This window comes from Kogia breviceps, chromosome 1 (assembly GCF_026419965.1).
Source record: "Kogia breviceps isolate mKogBre1 chromosome 1, mKogBre1 haplotype 1, whole genome shotgun sequence".
Taxonomy (NCBI): Eukaryota; Metazoa; Chordata; class Mammalia; order Artiodactyla; family Physeteridae; genus Kogia; species Kogia breviceps.
Genome location: NC_081310.1, coordinates 180357457 through 180384374, shown reverse-complemented (window position 1 = coordinate 180384374; position 26918 = coordinate 180357457). Strand labels below are relative to the sequence as shown.

The 26918-nt window shown below is 40.7% G+C and overlaps 1 protein-coding gene, 1 non-coding gene and 1 pseudogene across 2 annotated transcripts; 2 read left to right on the top strand and 1 right to left on the bottom strand.

Annotated features, from left to right (window-relative positions):
* Positions 1 to 618: 618 nt before the first annotated feature.
* MED18 (mediator complex subunit 18) lies at positions 619 to 7237 on the top strand. The gene is made up of 3 exons (XM_059036837.2): positions 619 to 800; positions 1403 to 1545; positions 6324 to 7237. Exons 2-3 carry the CDS (start codon positions 1473 to 1475, stop codon positions 6875 to 6877), a joined length of 627 nt encoding a protein of 208 aa, XP_058892820.1. The 5' UTR covers positions 619 to 800; positions 1403 to 1472; the 3' UTR covers positions 6878 to 7237.
* Positions 1472 to 19575, top strand: LOC136792603 (protein TEX261-like; annotated as a pseudogene).
* Positions 11645 to 11770, bottom strand: LOC131747141 (small nucleolar RNA SNORA40). The gene has a single exon (XR_009332776.1). It is a non-coding gene; the product is annotated as a small nucleolar RNA SNORA40 (small nucleolar RNA).
* Positions 19576 to 26918: the final 7343 nt, after the last annotated feature.

The following is a 26918-nucleotide window of genomic DNA, read 5'->3' as shown; positions in this document are numbered from 1 at the left end:
ATTTGTAAAATATTGCATTAAAAATTTTTTGTTACTGAGTTTTTTGGTGCCCCCTTAAATTTTTTCGCTCCAGAAGAGTGAGTGCCTCAATCACCTCACTCTAGCTCACTCTTTGCCTGCATTTTATATGCTTGAACATAGCAGCGTTCAATAAATATTCATTGAATTTATTTACCTCCCAATATTTTTAAATTGAGGTAAAATAAACACAGAACAGTGAACAAATACTAAATGTATTACTGAGCTCCCCAATTGTTCAGAACAGTTTGCTAAGCAGTAAAAGGTGTCTTTCCTTTTTATCTTCACGTACCCAACCAAAAGAAGTTTTGTTTTACAACAATCTCTTCTCTTTTTCTGCAGCTCTCTTCCCCAAGCTCTCTTTTCCCCCTGTCAATTCAACAGATTTCCTGGACAAAAACATCTCCAGGTCGTCACACCAGGAAAAAATATTTTCCTGGAGGACGGCCTATGACGTCAAGGCTCCCTGTAACTCCCAGACGAACGTTCTAAAGAAAGCCGCCAAGTTCTCCAAAGCATCACAGTTTGCGCGTGCGCTTCTGCTTGCCGGACAGCAGAGGGGATTTTTATGCCTTCTCGGCACCCTTACGTCGCGGAGTGGTGGTGTAGAGGTTTGAGCGACGAAAGCTTTTTGCCGGAAGTGGGAAGAGGAGGGGGTAGTCTCGCCCTCTCCCGGGGTCTTCAGGTTTAGGGTTGGGGGCTAATTGTCGCTGAAAAGCGCAGAGGTGCTCGGGTGGATACAATTCCTCGCTTTGCGAGAAGAGGCTAGAACGCGCGCTGAGGTGTGTTTTTGGTGTAAGTGGGCACGCGGTTGATGCTGGCTTGAGAGGACCTAAACAATCAATTAAAAGAACTTCCGCCTGGCCAGCTTTAAAAGGCGTTTGATTCAGAGAGGTGGAACGCATAGATTTTAGTCTGGTTTAGCTTCTGCCACCGACCTACTGTGTGTCCTTGTGCTCCTCCCCAAATCTCAATATCCTCATCTATAAATTGAAGGGTAGACAAGATTCTTTAAGTCACTTTTCAATCTGTCTATTATTGCAGGTCCATATTGTCGTCTGAGCAACAAAGCCTTGGGGGTTAAATATCGTTGGCCCCGTTTTAGAAGGAAGACATTGAGTTCCAGAATAAGAGACTTAGTTATTGCACAGAAAACGGTTAGAGATTTTAGACCTTGAGACTAAAAGATTATGCTGTTAACTGCATGATCAGGCCTCCTTTGTGTATTTCTGTATCATCAGTTCCTGAAACTGTCCTATAGCAGTTACTCAAAAAGTTTTGAATGTATGGATGAATGAATATTTTCATGTCAAGGCCAATGACCCAAGCAGATCTGGCGTCTCTCCACCTCTCTGATGTATTAACAAGTATAACTCTTCTCCAGGTGTATCCTGTGCTTTACTTGACGGGGAACTCCGAGTCCAGTTCTGTCGTTTTCAACTTAAACAGGTAACATGGAGGCACCTCCAGTCACCATGATGCCTGTCACCGGGGGCACCATTAACATGATGGAGTACCTGCTGCAGGGTGAGTGAGCCGGGGAGCTTGTTTTCCTCTTTTCTGTTCAGCTTCCGCGGAGATGAGAAGCTGTTCTACAAAGGCAGCCTACATAATTTCTGGCTCCGGTTTTTTTTTCAATTTACCCTTAATTATAGTCACAAATACATAACATTAAATTTACCATATTAAACATTTTAAAGCATACAGTTCAGTAGTGTTAAGTATTTCACATTGTTGGTTAGCCGATCTCTAGAACTTTTTCATCTTGCAGAATTGAAATTCTATTCCCGTTAAACACTAATTCCTCCTTTCCCCTCCCTGCAGCCGTTGGCAACAACCTTTCTACTTTCTGTTTCTAATTTTGACTACCTTAGATAACCTCATATGAGTGGAATCATTACAGTATTTGTCGTTTTATCACTGGCTGATTTCACTTAGTACAGTGTCCTCAATGTTAACCCATATTGTAGCATGTGACAGGATCTCCTTTTTTTTGGGGGGGGGAATCTCCTTTTTAAAGGCTGAATAATGTTCCATTGTATGTATGTACCACATTTTCTTTATCCATTCATCTGTCAGACATTTGGGTTACTTCCACCTCTTGGTTATTGTGGATAATGCTCAGTGAACATGGGTTTGCAAATATCTCTTCAAGATCCTACTTCAAATTCTCTCAGATAAATACCCAGAAGTGAGATTAATGGATCATATGGTAATTCTAAGATACTGTTAAGTAGCTCCATTTTATAGATCAGGAAATAGAAGTGAAGTAACTTTCCCAGATGAGAAAACTCAAGACCCAGAGGGGGTAATGATTTTCAGGAGGTCATACAATGTTTAGTGCAAGAGTTTAGGCTTTAATTCAGATTATCCATTTAGTAACTTACTGTGAACAAAATAGGGTTGTTAATTTTCACTCCTCAAGCTGCACCTCCTTCAGTCTTTCCCATCTCAGTAAGTGCCACTGTCATTCACCAGTTGCTTGAGCCACGCATTCAGGAGTCAATGTCCATTTTTTACTTTACCCCCACATGTAGTCCATTTCTAATCCTATTCATTTTACTTCCAAAATATGTATTAAATAAGTCTTTTCTCAACCTGCAGTACCACACCTTGGTTTATCATCCTTTGCCTGAACTATTTTAGTAACCCTATACTTATTACATTTCTTCCACTTTTTTTTTCATTGCTTCTGCTTTTGATTGTCTTTCTCTTCTCACACAACAGCTAGTAGTCTTTTTTAAAAAATTGTTTTAGTATTAAAAATATTCAAACATAAAGAAAGTAGAGACTAATATAATGAACACTCCATTTCTGTCATCTAGATTTCAGTTTCTGTCATTTTGCCATATTTGCTTTCTCTTTTTTCTTTTGCTGTTTTTAAAGACAGTTTCAGGGACTTCCCTGGCGGTCCAGTGGTTAAGACTCCGCACTTCCACTTCAGGGGGTGCAGGTTTGATCCCTGGTTGGGGAAACTAAGCTCCCACATACCTTACAGCCAAAAATTTTTTTTTAAAAAAATGACAGTTTCAGATCTGATAACATTTTACCCCAAAACATTTTCAGTATGCATCTCTAAAAAATAAAAATCAAGGATATTTTCCTTCATATAACCCCAATACCATCATTATTATCTAAAAAATTAATGATTTTTTTTTTTTTTTTTTTTCAGTACGTGGGCCTCTCACTGCTGTGGCCTCTCCCGTTGCGGGGCCCAGGCTCTGGACACGTAGGCTCAGCGGCCATGGCTCACGGGCCTAGCTGCTCCGCGGCATGTGGGATCTTCCCAGGCCGGGGCACGAACCCATGTCCCCTGCATCAGCAGGCGGACTCTCAACCACTGCGCCACCAGGAAAGCTCAATAATGTATTTTTAATATCATGTAATATCTAGTCCATATTCAAAAGTTTCCCCCTATCTTGCCCTCAAAATGTGTTTTGTATCCAGGATATAATCACGTTTCATGCATTACATTTGATAACTGTGTCTCTTAAGCCTCTTTTAACTTGGACCAGTCTCCCCTCATTCCCACTTTTTTTTCCCATGACCATGTCTTGTTGAAGAGTCTATACCAGTTTTCCTGGAATGATCTTTTTAAAATGTAAATCCAGTCATCTCTTTCCCTGTTGTGTGGAGAATAAAGTGTGGAGCTAATAGCTTTCCATTGGCCTTAGCATAGAATACAGCCTTTAGCATGAGCTGTACATAAGACCTGTGTGCTTTGGCCCATCCCAAATCCTCAGTTCATTGTCATCTTCCATCTTGCTTACCACACTTCAGCCACACTGATATCCCTTCATTTCTTTGCATTCCCCAGGCCCTTTCCTACCTCTGGGCCTTTGCACTTGATTCCTCTGCCCTTATACTTTGTTCCAGCCCTTCAAATAGCCATTTTATTTTTATCCCTCAGTCCTCAGCTCAGTTGTCCTTCCTTTTGAGAGACCTTCTCTGACTACTCCAAGCCCTCAGAGAGGTCTCCTCTTCTCCACCCCTATCAGTTCCTCTATCCCATCTCCCTTTTATTTCCCTGTATTTCTGTTTAATTTTTTACTTATTTATTTTTTGTTTCCCCCACTAAACTAATCTCTTTGAGGGCTGGACCCCCTACTTCCTAGCATGGTGCCTGGCACAGTATTCAGTAAGTATATGTTGAAGGAACCAGCACTTACAAAGCTCCTTAAATGTTTGAAGTATGAAAAAAACACATGTCTGACACTGTCCTGAATGTAGGACACAATGTATCCAATGTAGGACCCATTCCTTGCTCCCATCATCATCTGTCCTATGATTACAGGGATCTGATCTGTTGCTTTCCCTCCAACACTACCCATTTCCAAAAATCTAGTCATTTGAGTCCCACTGTCAATATTTACCATAGTTACAGTAGTATATTTTTATTTACTTTAACAGATTTAGGCAATAAATGAATATGTTCCTAGCATTGGAGTAAGTATCAGCAGTAGAGGAAGAAAGATGTTTAAAAGTCAATACATAATTGATATATTGAAAGATGACTAAAAAATTGAGGTGCTAAATGCTAAAAAGTAAAGCAGGGAAGTGGAAAGAGATTGGAGGGAGATAATGCTCTTTTATTTAGGGCAATGAGAAAAGAGATTTCTGATAAAGTGACATTTGAGCAAAGATCTGAATGAAGTGATGGGGTGAGATATGCAGGTGTCTGAGAGAAGAACATTCTAAGCATAGGGACTAAGGGAAGGGGCTCTGAAGAGAAATACATTGTCAAACACTTGGCATTTTTAGGAAACAGCAGGAAAATCACTGTGGTTGGAGAGAGTGATCTGGGAGATAGTAGAAGGAAATGATCAATGTCAGGTAGCAGAGACCACAATTTATAGGGCCTTGTAGACCGTGGTAAAGAATTTGGGATTTATTCTGAGTGACATGGGAAGCCATTGGAGGGTTCGGAGCAGAGAAGTGTCATTATCTGTCTTATGTCCTAAAAACCAGCTGGCTGTTATATGGAGAAGAAAAAAGCAAGGATGGAAGCAGTGTACTGCAAAGACCAAGCAAGAAATGATGGAGACTTGGACTAGGTGGAAATGATTAAGTAAACTGGATTCTGCATATATTTTAAAAATGCGGAGTGGATGTAGGATGTGAGAGAAAGAAAGGAGACAAAGCTGATTATGTGGTTTTTTGTTGGGCAGCTGGAAGCAGAGAGTTGCCATTTACTGTGATGGGGAAAACAGGAGGAGTAAGATTTTGGAGGAAAAATCAACAGGTTGATATTGAACATGTTAAGATGAAGATGTCTTAGGCATCCAAGTGGAGAAGTTAGGTAGACAGTTGAATGTATGAGTCTGTAGTTCATGAGATATAAATATGGTAGTCCTCGGAGCATAAATGATACTTAAAACCATAGGGCTGAATTAGGTCACCGAGGGAGGAAGAGATTGTTGATAGAGACGAAGACCAGGATTGAGTCCTAGGATCCTCCAATATTTTGGGAAGATGAAGACCCAGCAAAGATGACTTAAAAGGAATGGTCAGTGAGTTAGGTGAAGAACCAAGAGAGATTTGTGTCCCAGAGGCCAAGGGAAGAATAGATTTCAAAATGGGTATAATATAACGGCCATGTGAAATGCTGCCAGGAGGAAGAATAAGATGAGAACAAAGGACAGTGTATTTCTCTGAAGCAGTTCATTCTCTTTTACTTAAATATATTACATAAAAAGGAAATGTTGGGCTTCCCTGGTGGCGCAGTGGTTGAGAGTCCGCCTGCCTATGCAGGGGACACGGGTTTGTGCCCCAGTCCGGGAGGATCCCACGTGCCACGGAGCGGCTGGGCCCATGAGCCATGGCCGCTGAGCCTGTGCGTCTGGAGCCTGTGCTCTGCAACGGGAGAGGCCACAGCAGTGACAGGCCCACGTACCACAAAAAGAAAAAAAAAAAGAAAAGGAAATGTTATGTTTTTTCTGTCAATGGAAAAATTTTGTTTTCTGAGACTAGAAGATAATTTTTAAAATAAATGACAAAACAGTATTATTATTCTAGGTAGATACTGTTGCCTGTTAAAGCCCAAAGCCTGCTGGAGATTAGCATTGTTAGAGAAGGCCTAACTATTCTAGTACCAAATAAGACAATGCAAAAAATTGAAAAGGGATTAACTTGTTATATAATATCTTGGCAGTATAACCCCTCTAAAATCTCATATATTGGGCCTGTGCTTTACAAAACATTGCACTAAACTGTTCTGATTTTTCATTTAAGTTTTTTCAATCTTTTGCTATTTCCATTACCCATAATGAAAGATGGGACTCAATGGTACTTTTTTCCTTCTTCAGGAAGTGTTTTAGATCACAGCTTGGAAAGCCTCATCCACCGCCTTCGTGGTTTGTGTGATAACATGGAACCTGAGACTTTCCTTGACCATGAGATGGTATTCCTCCTTAAGGGCCAGCAGGCCAGTCCATTTGTTCTAAGGGCTCGACGCTCTATGGATAGGGCAGGGGCACCCTGGCATCTGCGCTACCTGGGACAGCCAGAAATGGGAGACAAGAACCGCCATGCCCTGGTGCGTAACTGCGTGGACATTGCAACATCTGAGAACCTTACTGACTTCCTGATGGAAATGGGCTTCCGCATGGACCATGAGTTTGTTGCCAGGGGACACCTGTTCCGTAAGGGCATCATGAAGATCATGGTGTACAAGATCTTCCGCATCTTGACACCAGGGAACACAGACAACACTGAGGCCTTGTCACTCTCCTACCTTGTGGAACTAAGTGTTGTTGCACCAGCTGGGCAGGACGTGGTGTCTGATGACATGAGGAACTTTGCAGAGCAGCTGAAACCTCTGGTTCACCTAGAGAAAATAGACCCCAAAAGGCTCATGTGACAAGGCAGTCTGTCCACCACTGGGGCTTGTCCTCAGCTGTTACAAAAAAAGATGTTATAATTGCCCTATTTCACCACTGCCAGCCAGGCATTCTTCCCTCATAAAGGAGGACAATGAGAACTTAGTTGGTTCTTTGCACTGTTTTCCACATATGGCCAGTTCACTTTTGTGACAGCCTTTCTAAATTAAAGGCTGAGGATGACATGGAGAATCTAGATAATCCCTCTGCATAAAGAGGGGAAACTGGAATAAAATAGCTTTGGGGAATAAAAATCTTTTCATTGTTTTGCCATTTCTGTGTAAGTTTGTAAAACAGAGACTGAGTTTGTATTGTGCAGTAATAAAGGCTATAAAGAGAAATGACTATCATTCTGATTCTTTACCCCATTCCCCTGCTAATTTGGGAGGGACTCATCAACTGGAGCAAATATATGACAGTTTTTTGTTTTAATTTTGATAGAGATGATAGTTTTTACCTTTCATAAAAGTAGCACATATTTATAATTGAAAAAAATTTAAATTCAGACAAAAATAAGAAAAATAACCTGTAATCCTGTTATTCAAAGAGATGTACTATTTTTATTTTGTTTTATATCCTTCTAGTCTTTATTTTTGGAAATTTATGTATATGAGATATATTTATTTTAGAAAAATATTGTATATATACTGGTTTGTAATCTCCTTTTTTTGTTTAATTTATCATTAACATCTTTCCAGGACATTAGACTACAATATTTTTCTGGTTTAAAAAAAAATTAATTAACTATTTATTTATTTATTTGGTTGCTCCTGGTCTTAATTTCAGCAGGCATGCTACTTAGTTGCAGTTCCAGGGCTCCTTAGTTGCAGCATGTGGGCTCCTTAGTTGCAGCAGGCAGGCTCCTTAGTTGTGGCATGTGAACTCTTAGTTGCGGCATGCGTGTGGGATCTAGTTCCCTGACCAGGAACAGAACCTGGGTCCCATGCATTGGGAACATAGAGTTTTATCCACTGTGCCACCAGGGAAGTCCCTCTTCTGTTAAAAAACATTTTTTGTGTTATTATTATGTATCAGTGCTATCCTAAGTGCTTTAGGTATGTTTACTAATTTAATCCTCACAACAGACCCATTTTTTACAGGGAAACTGAGGTGCAGAGAGAGTAATTAGCTTTCCCTGAGCTATACAGCTACAAATTAGCAGAGCTTGTATTTAAATACTGATAATTGTAACTGCTATTTGTATCCTATCATTTGGATTTTCCGTAACTTAATTGATTTCCCCTACTTTGGGAATTTTAGTTTGATCCCAATTTTTTGCTTTTATAAACTGTCCTGTGATGCTAGTGTTTTTAATTAAATTTCTGTTGTCATCCATGATGATTCTTTCGGATAAATTCCAGGAAACTGCTGAGTCAGAGAGTGTGCCTTGTTTTAAGTCTTCCACCATGCATTGCCAGATGCCTTCCAGAAATGTCCCAGTTTTCATTCCTACCAGTTTTCCAACACAGTTGCCAAAGGTGGGTGTGACGGTGAAAACTTATTTTTCCCATTTCATGATAAATGGTAACTGGTTTCAATTTTCTTTTAAAAATACTCATCAGTGAGGTTTAAATTTTTATATGGTTATTGGACATTTTTTTCTTATGTGAATTCCCTTTTCTTCATTGTTTGTCTTTATTAAGTTGTAAACAGCTTTTATATAATTTCCTATTTATCATTTGACTTTTAATGGATTTTTAGAAATAACAGTTCTGAGTGGGATAAATGTTGATCGTTTTAATACTTATAGCGTTTTGGTTTTTTTTTTATTTTTGGCTGCGTTGGGTCTTCATCGCTGCACGCGGGCTTTCTCTAGTTGCGGTGAGTGGGGGCTACTCTTTGTTGCGGTGCACGGGCTTCTCATTGCGGAGTGTGGGCTCTAGGCACGCGGGCTTCAGTAGTTGTGGCACGCAGGCTCAGTAGTTGTGGCTCGAGGGCTCTAGAGCACAGGCTCAGTAGTTGTGGCACACGGGCTTAGTTGCTCCGCGGCATGTGAGATCTTCCCGGACCAGGGCTTGAACCCGTGTTCCCTACATTGGCAGGCGGATTCTAAACCACTGTGCCACCGGGGAAGCCCACTTGTAGAGTTTTTAATTAACACTGGAGAGAGTTTGGCCTTTTAAAAATTGTTGGTCACTCAAAATTTTCATTTTCTTCTGGAACCTCCACTGAGATGATACCCCAGTTGAGGTATTACATTGGATAGATCATAATTCTCTTTGGACCTCGGTTTGCCACTCGAAAGATCGTATGAATACTCTGTTAAGAGGTTTTGGGCAAGTAACAGAAAACCTATCCAAAGCTGCCTTAAACGGTAAGGATGGTGTTATCTCATTTAAGGGTAAGTTCAAAGTTAGGGTAGCTTCCAAGTTGGTTAGCTGGTTATTTCTCTGGCTCTGGGATCCTTTTCTTGGCTTTCCCTTGCATATTTTCAAGATAGCTTTTACCCCCTTCAGTTGCAGATTTCATGAGTAAATCTTGTTCCTCCTTTCATAGCATATTAGCAGGATGATTCAAGCAAGGCCACTTTCTTATTTTGTAGTCTTCCACTTTATTCCTAAACTCTATTCTCATTCTATCCTATAGGCACCCATTCTGATATGTTCAGTGTATGTCTGTGATGCTTGTAAAATCTGTAGAGTTATATAAGTATGTTCAATCCACATAAATGATATTATGCCATAAATGTTCCATTTTGGGACTTCCCTGCGGGCTCGGCGGTTAAGAATCCGCCTGCCAATGCACGGGACACAGGTTCAAGCCCTGGTCCGGGAAGATCCCACATGCTGTGGAGCAACTAAGCCCACAAGCCACAACTACTGAGCCGGCGTGCCACAACTACTGAAGCCCGCGCACCTAGAGCCGGTGCTCCACAACAAGAGAAGCCCCTGCTCGCCGCAACTAGAGAAAGCCCACGCACAGCAACAAAGACCCAACGCAGCCAAAAATAAATAAATAAATGTTCTTTTTCTTACTTTTTAAAATTATTATTGCTTTTGTGATATTCTCTTGTTGCTGTACGTAAACCTAACTTACAACTTGCATTTGCATATGCTTTCATGTTAACAGTAATATTAGTACTTAAATAGTGCTTAACTCTGTTTCAGATGGTTTAAATGTTTTAACTCATATACTTCTCCCAACAACCCTGTGAGGTAGATATTATTACTCCCATTTTGTAGATAAAAATGAGGTGCAGATTACTCAAATTTTTACTTCTGTTGTAAGTGGTGGAGCCTGAATTTCAATTTCAGAGGTCTAGCTCCAGATTCCAGGTACATAACCACTGTGCATCCACCATGTTTTACTCATTCACTCTTTTTTTTTTTTTTTTACTTTATTTATTTATTTATTTAAATATAAGTTTATTTTTTAATTTTTTAAAACATTTTTATTGGAGTATAATTGCTTTACAATGGTGTGTTAGTTTCTGCTTTACAACAAAGTGAATCAGTTATACATATACATATGTCCCCATATCTCTTCCCTCTCATTCACTCTTTTGATGATAGAACTCTAGATTGCCTTCAACTCTCTATTACTATTAAAAATGCAAAAATAGGGACTTCCCTGGCGGTCCAGTGGTTAAGACTCCACGCTTCCACTGCGGGGGGCATGGGTTCGATCCCTGGTCAGAGAACTAAGGATCCCACATGCCATGCCGCACAGTGGCCAAAACAAAAAAAAGCAAAAATAGGCAAGTTTGTATATTGACGTGAATATTCCTCTGAACTATGCAATTGGGCGTGCTCAATTTGCCAAAAATGGCCAGGTAACTTTTCAGAATGGCCGTGCTAATTCCTATCAGCAGTACATAAGAACTCATAACCACCAATCTTCGGTGTTAGCATCTTTCCCATTTTTTCCAGTTTTCTTTTTCTTTTTTTATGTTTTTATACATGGCAAATTATTTAAGTCAGTAAATTTTTAAGGAATTTCACACGTTCTGATTCCTTCCACTGCCGATCACCTTAGTTCCTCCAGTGTTTGAGTCATACTCTTCAAGATAGCCCTTTCAAAAAGAATTTTTTTGCTCAGTCCACAGCTGTCATGTCAGTCAGTCAATCTCCCATTCTTTTTTTTTTTTTTTTTTTTTTTTGGTGGTACGCGGGCCTCTCACTGTTGTGGCCTCTCCCGTTGCGGAGCACAGGCTCCGGATGCGCAGGCTCAGCGGCCATGGCTCACGGGCCCAGCCGCTCCGCGGCATGTGGGATCTTCCCGGACCGGGGCACGAACCCGTGTCCCCTGCATCGGCAGGCGGATTCTCAACCACTGCGCCACCAGGGAAGCCCCTCTCCCATTCTTTTAGTTGGGCTTCTTTGATCTCCAATGGAATATGGACATACTTCAAAATACCCCGCCTGTGATCTTTGGGATCCAATTTCCTCAAGCAATTTACTTTTGGACCATGTTTAGGGTCAGAAGAAATGGATCTGCCTGCTTCTGAATTTTAGACACCCTCTAAACATGCATTAAGTTCAAATCATATTCACTCCTAAGCTACCATAGCTTAGAACAGTACAGATCGATGGGATATGCCAATACCTTTTTAAAGTCCAGACACTGTGTTCTCAAGATAAAAGCCTAAAAAAGGAAGTCATCTTTGTTTCATGTCAACATAAGAGTACTAAATCAGCGTAGCTGATAATTTCCCACATATCTTAAGCTTTTAAATTATCAATTCTTTAGTCTTGGAAGCAACCTTTGTGTTTATCAATACCCCCACCACTTGAATCTGTTTCAGGTACCATGTTCCTTCTTATCTGTATCAAAACTCATACTGAGCAATGAGTTCTAGGTTGCAAAAGAGGATTTATTTTTGCACCCATCTATAAGTCCTTGTCTACAGATTAACAAAAACAAACATAAGTGCTATTAATTTTTGCCAGTCTGGTGGAAGTAAAGTGGCAGCTCTTGGCTGTCTTGATTTGCATTTCTCTGATTATAATTAAGTTTGAGGCTTTTTTTCTTTTTTTTTTGTATGCTTAGTATGTGAAACTAAGGTATTTATATATCCTTTGCTTATTTTCCTATTTGATTTCCTGTCTTGTTGATTTGTAGGAATTCTTTGTATATTCTAGACATTCTTTTATTTGTTTTAAACATTGCAAATACTTTCTTCCAGTGCCTATTTATATCCTTTGCCTACTTTTTTAAAATTTGATTTCCTGTCTTCTTAGTTTGTAGGAATTGTGTGTATATTCTAGACTTTATTACTTGTTTGTTTTAAACATTGCAAATACCTTCTCCCAGTCTGCAACCTTCATGTTAACTTTGTGATGTCATTAATTAAGCAGATGTCCTAAATTTTGACCTTAGAATTTGGGGTCTTGTTTAGGAAGTCTTTATTTACACCTGGGTAACAGATTTTCCTGTATTTTCTAATATTAGCTTTATAGTTTTAACTTTCACATTTATGTCTTTAATCCATCTGGAGTCCACTTTTAACATAGTTTCAAGTAAAAATTCAGCTTTTTTCTCTATACAGTGAATTCGTTTTTCTATAACTGTCAGAAAAACAATCTTTCCAGTGTTTTGTGATGCCACCTTTATCACATAATAAGTTCCCATGTATATACTTTATTTATAAGCTCTCCATTCTATTTCATTGATCCTTTTCTTTGTTTCAGTGCCAGCAACACAATATTTTTATTACTGTGGCTTCGTGGTAGAGCCAGTTCTACCAGTAGGGCAGGTCTCCCTACTTTTATTTCCCTCTGAAAATAGACTTAGCTTTCATAGACCTTTATTCTTTCATATTCATTTTAGACTGGGTTTTAGTTTCTCAACATTACTACTGGAATTTTTATTGGAATTTCATTGAACACATATAGATTAATTTGGGGGAGAACTGACATCTTTGCATGGAACAGTTCCTCACCAGAATTCAATGTGTCAGGCTTCCTTCATCTCTTTCAGGTCTTTGCTGAAACATCAGGAAAGCCTTCCCTAACCATCCTAAATTAAGTAGCACCCTCACTCGTCATCACTCTTTCTTTCTCTTATTTAATCTTTTTCATAGCATTTATTACTATCCAACTTTAGATTATTTAATCACTGCTTCTCTGCTAAAGATGTAAAATTCGTGAGGATAGGTGCCCTGTTTTGTTCTCTGCTGCACCCCTAGTACCCAGAACAATGCCTGGCGTATGGTGGCCACTCTGAATATTTGTTAAACAAATGAATAAAATCTTTACACTACTGAAGTTATCTGAATTATGACATTTATTCAGGCCTTCTAATGTCCCTGAATGGAGTTTAGTTTTTTTCCTTGATAAACTTCTTAGGCATTGCTTTGTGGTAAGGGAAGTTTGCCTGCCATTCCAGTAAACAATAAATGTTGCCTGCCATCAAGGCATCAGGCACTACAGCCACCTCCCCACACCCACAGCAGTGCACCCTGAGGAGAATTCAGGATAGAGGAAAATAGGAAATATTCTGTGCTCTAGATACTGGCCCTAGAGAGTTAAGCTGCATATCTAAGGAAAAATTTCAGTGAGCCCAGAATCTTGCATCTTCCCATATGTAGAAAAGCTCTAAAATCACTAACTTGAGATGTTTGTTTCTTGTGATTAGCAGTGATCTTTTGATGTTCGTCTACGTGGTTTTTCAGCAAAAACTCTCCTATATATCCTGGCTCCCCCCTTACCTCTTCAGAGTAGTTCCTCAGAGCTATCTGAGAGGCTGTCTCCCAGGCTCTAGTCCTCAGGTCCCGAATAAAACTTAACTTGCAACTTTTAGGTCGTGCGTTTTTCTTCAGTCCACAGTTTTTAGGCCAATGACTATAGACCAGGAGTTGGCAAACTACACCTGTGCATGTCAGCCTGTGCTCTGGTTTTGTAAATAAAATTTTATTGGAACATCCACATTCATTCATTTAATAGTGTCTATGGCTGCTTTTGTTCAACAGTGACAGAGTTGAATGGCTGCAACAGAGACCACATGACCTGCCAAACAGAAACTATTTACTGTTTGCTCTTTACAGAAAGAGTTTGCAGATCTTTGCTATAGACTTTAGTTGCTACTGTAGATTGTGTTATATTTTTTATTACATTTTAAGGTTGTTATTCCTAATAGAGAAGAACACTATTGAATTTTGTAAGATGATTTCTCTTCTTGCAAACTTGATAATAACTTTTATAGTTCTGATAGTTTGCCTGTTGATTATATTGTGTTTTCCATATAGACTATCATATCATTGGCAAGAATGGCAAGCAAAAGAGTACATACATCTTTCACTTTTTCTCATCTAAAAGAATTGGCCAGACTCTCCAAGATGCTAGATAACACTAATAACGAGCATCCATGACTTAGTCCTGACCTTAATGCTACTGCATCAAGTTTCTCTAAGTATGAAAAAAACCATAATTTTTACCCTTTTGTCCATCAATGTGGTGAATTATATTGACAGATTTTCTGCTGTTGGGCCATCCTAGTACTCCTGGGATAACTCCTGTGCATCATGATTTTATCCTTTAAATGCCCTGTTGGATTGGAGTACCTATTATTTTGTTTAGGGTATTTGCTCTGTGGACTACCTTAATTGCCATCCAGAGATCTATGCAATGTGACTTCTCCCTATTTTTCCAACCTCTCTGCTGGAACTACAAGCTAAGCACTATGCTAGACACTGGGTTACAGCAGAGGCTAAGATACAGTCCCTGTCTTTAATAGCTGCCATTATAATGGCAGAAACAGACATTTATACCGTTTGTGTAGTCACCAAAGGTATGCAACCAAAGGGCTCCTTCCCCAAACAAATGAATCTTTAGCACTGAACAAGAAGGTCTGCTTCCTTTTTCTTGGCTGTAACTCAATACTCTTGCTTATGTATTATCTTCCTTAATACCCTTTCACTTTTGCCTTTTCCACTCATCTCTGGCTATGTGACACCTACACAACCAAAAAGCAAGATCAAATAATGGAAAGCATGTAACACAGTGCTTAAGGGCTCAGATTTGAGAGACAAATAGGTTCTAGTTCTATGCCATTTACTAGCTATGTGACCTTGGACATATTGCATCACCTTCCAGAGAATCCATTTCCTCGTCTGTCAAATTTAGAATAATAATAATACATTCATCACAAAGAAGATATAATGAACTGACCTTTGTGAAGGCTTTCAACACAGGGCCTGACAAACCACCAGGATTTTCCCTTTGTATCCTTCCGTGATCATTCCTGGAACACAAGATGGTCACGAAGTCTCTTTCCTGTGACTTCTGCAACTGGATGGTAGCTAAATAGCATCACTTGTTTTACATTTCATCATGTTCCCTATACAGTAATTCTTTGTATATCTTGGCTTCTAGTGCTACTATTTAAGAGCTATTTGTATATTGGGCAAGTTATTTAAACTCTCAGAATATCTATTTTCTCATGTAAAAAACAAGCATAATTACAAGAGTATTTCATAGAGTTGTCATATGAATTAAATGATCAATATGCATAAAGGCCTAGCACAGTGCTTAGCACATAAGTGCTTAACACTTGATAGCTGTTTTCAATTTTAGTATTATTAATAAGGCTATATGCTTCTTAAGGGGAGAAATTGTGTTTTGTAATATAGTATAATGACTAAGAGCACAGACTCTGGAGTCTTCAGTTCAAATCTGAACACCACAAGTATGTTGCTCAAGCTGGGTAAATCTCTCTAGGCCTCAGTCTTCATATCTGCAAAATGGGGATGATTTTTTTTTAAAAAACCACAACAGTTCCTGGAGGTTGTTGTAGAGATTAAAGGAGATAATACACTTATTTGGCATTTAGCAGAGTACCTGACATAAATACTGATTTATTGAGCAATTATCGTGTGCCACGTTATATGCTAAATGTTTTATTTAGCCTTGTTCTAAATATTTTTTTCTGTGAATACCATAACCCCTGCTTAGTACTACTCATATACTAACCTTTCAAATATTTATTGAATGAATGAGTAAGTGAATTAGTGCATGCTGACTTGGAGACCATAAGAATCTTGCCTGCATTAGCTGGTTTGTCCCAGGTTAACACTTCTCATTCCTCTGCAATGAGTTAGTGTATAAGCCATGAGGTTCAGCATCTGTGAAAAGCAGGAGAGCATGGAAAGGGGGTAGATTTTAGACCCTGACTCTTTTACTCTAGAGAAATCACTCATCCTTTAGTGCTTGGATTTATTTCTCAGAACTGGTAAAATGAATTATAAAATGTTGCTGTAGACAAAAGTGATAAATTTTACATTTAAGGTCATGGAGAACATAGAGAAAGGAACACCTCTTTGGAGAAAATAAAAATCAATGCAACTGTTCTTGAGGGCAGTTAGCCTAAGGAAATAATTAAGGATTGTGCACAAAGGTATAGTATAAGGCATCTTACACTACATTACCATGTTAGTGATTGTATAAATCAAAAAATGGAAATAATCTAGATGTCTCATAAAAGTAAGTGGAATAATTAAATGATACTTCATCCACAAAATGGCTGCATGGATATCGTGCAGCCATTCAAAAAAAAGAAAATGTGTGGAAAATGAATTTAGCAACATGGAAAAATGTGCCAGTTCGTTAACTTATTGACTTTGTGACCTTAGGCAAATTACTTCTCTGCTTCAGTCTCCTCATTCAATGGGAGTACTAATATCGCCTTCCTTATAGAATTATCATGAGGACTAAATGAATTATTACATGTAAAACTACTTGGAATTGTACCTGACCCATAGTAAACATTATGTAGATATGAGTTATAATTATTATGTGGGGGAAAAAAAAGTTTAAAAACAACGTGTATGGTATGATTTTTTTTTTTTTTTCTTTTTTTTCCCCCACACCTTGCAGGATCTTAGTTCCCCAACCAGTTATCGAAACTGTGTCCCGGGGGCGGGAACGCGGCGGCGGTGGCGGAGGCTCCATGTCGCCGGAGCGGAGCCGGAGCGCGCAGGCCCATCCCGGCTGTCGGGGGGTGGGCGGCCGGGGCGAGGGCGCCACGTGGTTCATGTATGTGCTGAGCTGGCTGTCGCTCTTCATCACGCTGGCCGTCGCAGCCGGACTCTATTACCTGGCAGAATTGATAGAAGAATACACAGTGGCCACCCGCAGGATCATAGAATATAGGGTCTGGTTCTCCACAGCTGTGCTGATTGGCCTCTGCGTTTTCGAGCACTTCCCCACCTACAGGATTGGTCTACCTGGTCTACTCTGGCCTCCTCCAGACCTTCCCCTTCATCATGCTCACCTCGCCTAACTTCATCCTGTCGTGCGGGCTAGTGGTGGTGAATCATTACCTAGCGTTTCCGTTTTTTGCAGAGGAATATTATCCTTTCTCAGAGGTCCTGGCCTGTTTCACTTTCTGTCTGTGGATAATCCCGTTTGCGTTCTTTGTGTCACCGTCGGCTGGGGAGAACGTCCTGCCTGCCACCATGCAGCCTGGAGATGATGTGGTCTCCAATTACTTCACCAAAGGCGAGCGGGGCAAACGCTTAGGGATCCTGGTTGTCTTCTCCTTCATCAAAGAGGCCATTCTACTCAGTCGGCAGAAGATATACTGACCTTCTGCGGAGGGGATGCTGGGGCAAGATCAGGAGTCAGGCCTCTGGGCCTCTGCACTAGGTGGGGGCCCGGGAGCTGGAAGGCACCTTTCCCCAGCCCTGGCCCTCCTTCCCTCGACTCCCCCGGAAGCCCTCCTCCCCGCCGTCCTTAGGAGGCTCAGCTTGGCTCAGATCTGATGCTGCCAGAGGCTGAGGCCTCAGAGGGCGCCAGAGAGGATGCGGTGCCTGCTTAGCCAGGAGGCCATGGTCCACTTGGGTGTGCAGAAGCCGAGCTGCTGTGGCCCTCCCTCCCCCTCCTGTGATGGGTCAGGAGTTCTGGCTCAGCCAGGGCAGGCAGGGCAGGGGCCGTGAAGCTGGAAAGCAGACAGGGATAATTGCTATGGGCAGATGGCCGTGGGGAGGGGCCGTGGCTTAGCACTTGCAAGAGAAAGTTTTTGCTGTTGAACTGTGATTTCTGTCCAAGTGCTGATTCCCGTTTGAATAAAGATTCTAGGTGACCCTGTTTGCCTTAATACCCTGAAAAAAAAAAAAGAAAAGAAAGAAACTGTGTCCCCTGCAGTGGAAGCATGGAGTCCTAACCACTGGACTACCAGGGAATTCCCTGGTGTGCTATTTTATAAAACATGTTTTATAGAGAAAATGGTGTGAGGGTAAATACTTCAAAATGTTAATGGTCTTTGCTTGGTGTTGGAAATAAGCTGTACTTTTTATTGTTTCTGCCTGTCTTTTTTTAAAAAAAAAAACGATGAATGTATATTTCTTATGTAACTGAAAAGTAATAATAGTTAAAGAAAAAACAGTAAGAGATCATTGCTTTCGTAGGGGAATAATGGGTATCTGGAATTTTCCACCCTGTCTGTGCTCTGATTTTTTTAAAAATAAATTTATTCATTTATTTATTTATTTTTGGCCGCGTTGGGTCTTCGTTGTGGTGCGCGGGCTTCTCATTGCAGTAGCTTCTCTTGTTGCGGAGCACAGGCTCTAGGCACATGGGCTTCAGTAGTTGCGGCTCTTGGGCTCAGTAGTTGTGGCTCACGGGCTCTAGAGTGTAGGCTCAGTAGTTGTGACACATATATATATGTATTCTTTTTCAGATTCTTTTCCCTGTATATAGCAAAGAGATTCAGTCATATATACATATATATTCTTTTTCAGAATCTTTTCCGTTATAGGTTATTACAAAATATTGAGTATATTTCTCTGTGCTGTACAGTAGGTCCTCATTGGTTACCTATTTTATATATAGTAGTATGTATATATTAATCCCAGTCTCCTAATTTATCCCCCCCCTTTCCCTTTAGTAACCATAAATTTGTTTTCTGTGTCTCTGGGTCTATTTCTGTTTTGCATATAAGCTCATTTGTATCACTTTTTTTGTTAGATTCCACATATAAGCAATATCATGTGATATTTGTCTTCCTCTGTCTGGCTTACTTCACTTAGTATGATAATCTCTAGGTCCATCCATGTTGCTGCAAATGGCATTATTTCATTCTTTTTATGGCTGAGTAATATTCATATATATATATGTATATCACATCTACTCTTTGAAATACACTCCACTTTGTTACAACTTAGATTTTGAGGGATTGTTCTGTTACTTTGAGGCAGACACAAAAGAGGATACAAGAGCAGCAGAGTTCTTGAATGCAACAGTCTTCAGTGTGTCTCTCTCCTGAGTCATAGTGCTCCAATCTGGATAGGTGGCATCCAGATGCTATGTCTGGAGCACAGTTGTCATCCTAGAATCTTCCTTACAGCCACTTGGGAATTCTCTTTGCTTCTCTCCTGTGTTGACTCTCCTGTTTCCTGAATCCCATAACTTTCTTTCTCTTTTCTAAAACAAAAATGTAGATTTAACTGACATATAACATTGTATTAATTCAGGTGTACAACATAATGATTCAATATATGTATACATTCAAAACAATCACAGTAAGTCTAGTTAACATCCATCACTGCACAATTTTTTCCCCTTGTGATGAAAACTTTTACCATCTACTCCATAACTTTCTCTATCTTTTTTTGCCCTCTAGTTTTGGTGGCCATGTCTTATGAAAGAATGCACTAGAAGTAAAGTCTTCTCTTGTTGCAGAGCACGGGCTCTAGGCATGCGGGCTTCAGTAGTTGTGGCATGCAGCCTCAGTAGTTGTGGCACACGGGCTTAGTTGCTCCGCGGCATGTGGGATCTTCCCGGGCCAGGGCTTGAACCTGTGTCCCCTGCATTGGCAGGCAGATTCTTAACCACTATGCCACCAGAAAAGTCCGAAGTAAAGTTTTTTAGCACCTTGTATATCTTTTTTGTTTTTTTGGCCAGGCCGTGCAGCTTGAAGGATCTTAGTTCCCCGACCAGGGATTGAACCAAGGCCCACAGCAGTGAAAGCGCCAAGTCCTAACTACCGGACCACTAGGAAATTCCCAACACCTTGTATATCTGATTGTGTCTTATCCATTTGTTTTAATGATGGTATTGATGGTTTAACACGGTATAGGATCCTAGGTTGAAAATCATCATCTTTCAGAATTTTGAAGGTATTCTTCCTTTCTCTTCTACTTCTAGGTCTGAAGGTCTTGAAGCCATTCTGATCCCTGAGCCTCTATCTGGGACCAGTTTCTTATCTTCTTAGAAGATTATAGAATCTTGTCTTTGTCAACAGTGTTCTGATATTTCACAGTGTGTGGGTCTTAATGTGGGTCTATTCTCATTTATTGTCCTGGGTACTCCTTATTTTATGATTTCCTCAACTCTTTTTTATATATTCTCTCTTTATGAAACTTTTATTCAACTGTTACACTTCCTTGACTGGTTCTCTAATTTTCATATCTTTTTTCCTCCTAGTTACCATATCTGTGTCTTTTTGCTATACTTCTAGGGGATTTCCTCAACTTTATCTTCCATTCTTTCTATTGGGCTCTCGCTTCTGCTTCCATGTTTTTTTCATTTCAAAGAACTTTTTTCCCCTTCTGAATATACTTTATTATTGTTTATTGCTATTTTTTCATATACTCAGATATCTTTTCTTCTAGCTGAGGCTATGCAAGATAGTTTTAAATTTTTTATTTTCTCTGCATTGTCTCAGTTTCTTCCAAGTTTCTTTCTTCTCTTTGTTTTCATCTCTTTCTTTCCTGATAGAGGCAATCCTCATGTCCCATAATCCTTGGCTTCCTGCTCATGAATAAAAGTGGGGGACTAAAAGCTGATTGGAAACTCTGTGCATGAAGGGGAGAATCACTGACTGTGAGGTCATTTGTCCATGAACCAATGACCATGAGGGACCATTAGCTGGAAGACCTCAGTGCCATTATCTTTACATCTTTCATATTGGGCTTCATTTTCCCCAAAGAAGAAGATACATCTTCCCAGGAGGTAAAGGTTGGCTACCAGAATTCCAGGAGCAGAGTGTGGAAAAAGTCTACTGATTGCTTCTTTTTCAGTATGATGCTCTTAACTGTTCCTGGTGACCTGTATTACTCCAGAGATTGTTTTACTCTCTCAAGAGAATAAACTTCCATACTTCTGCTGAGGTGGAGGAGGGGCAGTCACCTAGAGGGTATGGTGAGGGAAGCCAACTGACCTTCAACTAGTCCTTCTTACTTAAGCTGTTCTTCACCCCCACCTCCAGGGATACCACTGGTTAATTCTTGAATATATCCAGGCTGCTTCTCAGCTTTCTCCAGTTTCTGGTCCAGGATTCTGCATTCTTGGGTCTGCCGGGCCTATTAACACTCATTCATTTGCTTTCTCACCTGCAAAATTCTGTTGTATTTATTACCCCCTCTCCCTTTCCTTATGCTTTAAAATAATCCTTTACTGAAGGTTTAGTGCAATGGGACTGGGAGGGGAGGAAGTGGAAAGGAAAATTACATGCATGAGAAATTATATTGGGCTTCCCTGGTGACGCAGTGGTTGAGAGTCCGCCTGCCGATGCAGGGGACATGGGTTCGTGCCCCGGTCCGGGAAGATCCCACGTGCCGCGGAGCGGCTGGGCCCGTGAGCCATGGCCGCTGAGCCTGCGCGTCCGGAGCCTGTGCTCCGCAATGGGACAGGCCACGACAGTGAGAGGCCCGCATACCGCAAAAAAAAAAAATTATATTCAGTGTCTGTATCCAGAACTCTTTAATTTTTTTTGTTTTGTTTTTATTTGTATGGAATTATACCACATTCTACTATTTACACACAGGCAATTTACTTGGATTTCTCTGTGCTTCATCAGCAAAATGGGAGAAATGATGGTATCTACTTTATACTATTGTGAAGATTAAGCAAAATACCATACTTAATTGTTTTTAAGAAACAGATTCTTTCCAGATTTTTACATCTCTGGAGTCAGAATGTTAACACAGGTCCAAGTATCTTGTAAACATTCAGTAAACAATTATCTTAGGTTCAGTGAAATATGGTAATACATGTAACACACTTCACAGAGAGCCTGAAACAAGGTGTGCAATAAATGTGGAAGACAGGATTATTATTATGCACACTAAACCATACTTAATATTCCAAAACCTGCTTGTCCTACTTAATACAATCTTGTGTCCATTCTTCTGCATTAGTCGAAAGAGATCTACCTTACTCTCTTTGAAGTTATATGATATTCCATAGAATCAATGTTCCATTTAATCACTCTTCCATGGATGGACATTTTTTTTTCAATTTTTTCCTGAAACACCAATAGTAAGCACTCTAGTAATATATCCTTATAGACATGTGTTAGTATTTCTGTATGATAAGGACCTAGAAGTGCAATCACTCTATCACACTCATATGGAAAGTGTCTAATAGGAATTTCCAGAGTAAAAGAGGCATTTGAGTGATTAATCAGGATCCTGATTTAGGTAGGCATCTGTAATTGTAGAAAGCACATGAGACGTAAAGACAAAAGACCTAAATACCAGTGGTAGCTCTACCACTCATCTGGGGAAATATTGTTTGTTCTTTCATTTATTCAAAAATATGTACTGAATTCTGCCTGCTCTGTGCCAGACACAGTGTTAGAGACTAGGAATACAGAGATGAGTAAGACACTGTCCTTGCCCTTAAGAAATTTACAGTAATCGGTGGGGAGATGGACAAAGAAACAGATGCCACTTGCTCTCTGTGTGACCTTGGGAAGTTGCTTAACCTCCTGAATGTCTGTTTCTTTTTCTGTAAAATCGGTGATAGTCCTTATACCATAGGGTTTTTGTGAAGATCACATGAAATAATGTATAAGTACCCTGTACAGTTCCTGGCACAGAGTGTGCACTCAATAAATCGAAGCTATCATTATTGTTTTAGTAATATGATAATTGTAATAAATAATTTGTTATAGTTGCTGTGACAGAAGCTGCTATGTGTTCTACCTCTTTGAACTCATTTCTACAGTATTAAGTGAATTGTTAAGAGACAGTAACATAGCATATTCAAAGTGGCACTAGGTAGAGACTTCCCTGGCGATCCAGTGGTTACGACTCCATGCTTCCAATGCAGAGGGCTTGAGTTCTATCCTTGGTCAGGGAACTAAGATCCCACATGCCGCGGGGCACAGCCAAAAGAACCAAACAAACAAAAGTGGCACTAGGTAAATATTAGTTTCATTTTTTGCCTTTTATGTTGGGACAAAGGGTAAATAAGCAGATGGAAATGCAAACAGCCATATGTTTGAACACAACAATGATCTTCCCAGTCCATGTGCCAATTCTAGGCACCTCCTTAGCTACATAGATTTCACTTCTGGCTGTATCTGAACATCTGGAATGAGGCTTCATACCTCCCTGCCCACAGCCACAAATAATCACGGAGACAGGATGTTCATATGTCCCACAGCTGATGGCTGCCTGCTGCAAGGGATTTTTTTTCTCCCAGTTTACAAAGCACAGCACAGCTTGTACCCCGATCCTTAATGGGGGTCACTTATTTGCTTGACACTGACTTTTATGAAATTGTTTCTTTTCTTTCGCACACAGATGTAAAACAAGAATTAAAGGAGGGACTTCCCTGGTGGTGCAGTGTTTGAGAATCCACCTGCCAATGCAGCAGACACGGGTTTGAACCCTGGTCCAGAAAGATCCCACATGCCGTGGAGCAACTAAGCCCATGCACCACAACTACTGAGCCTGCGGTCTAGAGCCTGTGAGCCACAACTACTGAGCCCGCATGCCACAACTACTGAAGCCCGCGTGCCTAGAGCCCATGCTCTGCAACAAGAGAAGCCACCACAATGAGAAGCCCGCACACCCCAACGAAGAGTAGCCCTAGCTCACCACAACTAGAGAAAGCCCGTGCACAGCAACAAAGACCCAACGCAGCCAAAAATAAATTAATTAATAAATTAATTTTTTTAAAAAAGAATTAAAAGAGGTATATCTTGATACCAAAAATTCTCAGCTTTAGCTACTAATTAAATTTAAAGATAATTCTAGAGGCAAATTTAAGCACAATGAAGTGATAGAAAAGAGCAGTATAAATATTTGAGGTGGACTCTCTATTTAGAGGTTAACAAGTGTTTAATGACTAGATACATTGTTTTATTTTTTCCCCCTGTTTCTTTACTCCCCTAGAGGGTTTTTAAAGCACCTATATTTATTTCTCCTGTCTGGATATGTACCTAGCTATGCAGATCATACCACATTCCCCTGGATTTTTACAAGCTGACTCTCCTTGCAGAAGTGGTGTGGTGCAGTGGTCTAGAGCCCAAGTTTTGGAGTCAGGCAGACCTGGGTTTGAATTATAGCTCTTCCATTTACTAGCGCTGGGATCTCAGGCAAAAATTTCTAAAGCTCAGTTTCCTCAGCTGTAAATGGTCAATATTAATATCAATACTATGATATTAGATTTATAGAATGAACATGGGTTAAAAGAGGTAATACATGTAAACTCCTCTACACAGTCTCACAGTGTGGGCTTTTAGTTTTTAGTTATGATCATTTTAAATTTCATTAAGGTGCCTCATGTAGTGCTTGACATGTAGTTAATGCTCAAAACTTGGCAGCTATTATGATAAGTTACCTATGGTTTCTAACTGCCAGGATTATGGCTTTGTTATTTAACTTTTTTTGGTTTTTTTGGCTGTGTTGGGTCTTGGTTGCTGCGTGCAGTCTTTCTCTAGTTGTGGCGAGCGGGGGCTGCTCTTCGTTGTGGTGCATGGGCTTCTCATTGCGGTGGCTTCTCTTGTTTAGGAGCTCAGGCTCTAGGTGCGTGGGCTTCAGTAGTTGTGGCACGCGGGCTCAGTAGTTGTGGCTCACAGGCTTTAGAGCGCAGGCTCAGTAGTTGTGGGATCTTCCCGGACCAGGGCTTGAACCCTTGCCCCCTGCATTGGCAGGCGGATTCTTAACCACTGTGCCACCAGGGAAGCCCTGTTATTTACCTTTTAAAATTTGTTAGTGACTGGGACTTCCCTGGCAGTCCAGTGGTTAAGACTCTGTGCTTCCACTACAGGGGGCATGGGTTCGAACCCTGGTCAGGGAACTAAGATCCCACATGCCATGCGGCCACAAAAACAAAACAAAACAAAAAAACTATAAATTTGTTAGTGATTAACATGATCTTTAGCCTAGTACCTGGAAACTTTTCTCATCATCTCTGTAACTCTGACAATGCCTGGCACCATTCCTAGCACACAGTAGGCACTCAGTACATCGCTGTTGAGCCATATTCAATTGAACTGAACATCTTTTCAGACATTAGGACAGGAGCTGTGTCACTAAATAGCTGTCATTCCAAAACAGACAGCTAAACCTGACACAGACATGCTTGCATAGTTTGTAAGCCATTATTTCAACTTCCTGCATTGCAGGCATCTCAGTTAATATTCCATTCCACTCACATGACCCTTTGAAGGAACATAAAAACTAGTAGAGGGCTTCCCTGGTGGCGCAGTGGTTGAGAATCCGCCTGCCGATGCAGGGGACACGGGTTCGTGCCCCGGTCTGGGAAGATCCCACATGCCGCGGAGCGGCTGGGCCCGTGAGCCATGGCCGCTGAGCCTGCACATCTGGAGCCTGCGCTCCGCAAAGGGAGAGGCCACAACAGTGAGAGGCCTGCATACAGAATAATAATAATAAAAAAAACTAGTAGAAATATCTAGTTTAGCAGCTAAGAGAATGAGCTTTGGTCTAGGTAGACCCAGGCTTACATCCTGGCTCCAGCACCGTCTAGTGGGTCAGTTACTTCATCTCTTCTTAGAACCTCAGTTTTCTCATCTGTGAAAAGGGGATAATCATAACACCTGTTTCATCGGGTTATGGTGAGACGAGTGCCTTCCGCGTGCTGTTCTCTTTTCCTGGAACAGTGTTCCCCTGAGTTTCACTCCTGCCTTTTCGGCTTGACTGTCACTTTTTCCAGAAAGCCTTCCCTGCCACCCATGATAGGTTGGGTTCACTGTTGTACTCTCACTACAGTGTCTGCCGATTACCCTTTGTAATTACTTCTTCAGCTACTCAATTCCTTTCCGGATTGTGAGCTTCCACAGGATAGGGATGGTGTCTGTCTCATTCATTCCTGTGTCTCCAGTGCCTAACAGTCCCTTGATACATAATATTTTGGGTGGACTGTATTTGTTAACTGAATGAAATAATGAGATAATAATGCACATAAACACAGAGCCTAACATTTAGCAAGCTCTCAATAAATGACCTATATAATGATCAACAACACAGTATTGGTGCTGAGTTTATTCACCTTGAGAAAACTAATATAGTGAGAAAAGCAGCAAATTAGAGATAGGTGTTGTGAATCTAGTTCTGTATCTCGTTTGCCATATGTCCTTGGCCAAATCTTAATTCTTCTCATTTTTCCACTATTAAAATAAACATAAGAAATTCACCCTGGCGTCCTGCTTAGCTTGGTCTTTGTAAAGTCTGCCCTTTGCCAGACCACACCTGACAGGCTATCCTATGTATGCCCAGAGTTTCTAGATAGGGATCCTATAATGCCCTAGTACTCCTCTGCTTTCTCAGCTGCTCACTGTTGACCCGTGACCCTAATCCATCTGACCCTGTCTAGCCCCTTAGTTTGTTGGCTACCAGCTACCTGTTGGCTACCTCCCAGCTTCCAGCCTTGAACTCCATTCATCCTCACGATAAAGTCCAAAATCCTTAAGGTGCTAACTGGAGCTTCATCTTCTTCCCACCTTCCCCTTCACTGTCCTCCAGCCACCAGACTTTCCTGAAGTGCCCTGGAGGCACTAATCTCCCTGAATCAAGGCTTTTAGGCCTGCCAGTTCCTCTACTGGGAGCATCGTCCCCACTCTATTAGGCTAACCCCTACTCAACCTTCATGTTTCAGCTTCAATATCACTTCTTCAGGGAGCATTACGTGGCTCCCTTGAAAGGAATTAGATTTCTCTGTTATATGCCATCTTCCTTGTAGATCTGGTGTGATACATAGAGCTTCACATTATAAAACAGAAGTTAAGAATTGATTTGCATGTGAAATTTCTGTTTTTAATGCTGGCAAGTAATTTAAAAACTGTAACACACTGAGGGCCAACCAAAATATCTGTAGGTTAGTGACCGCCTGT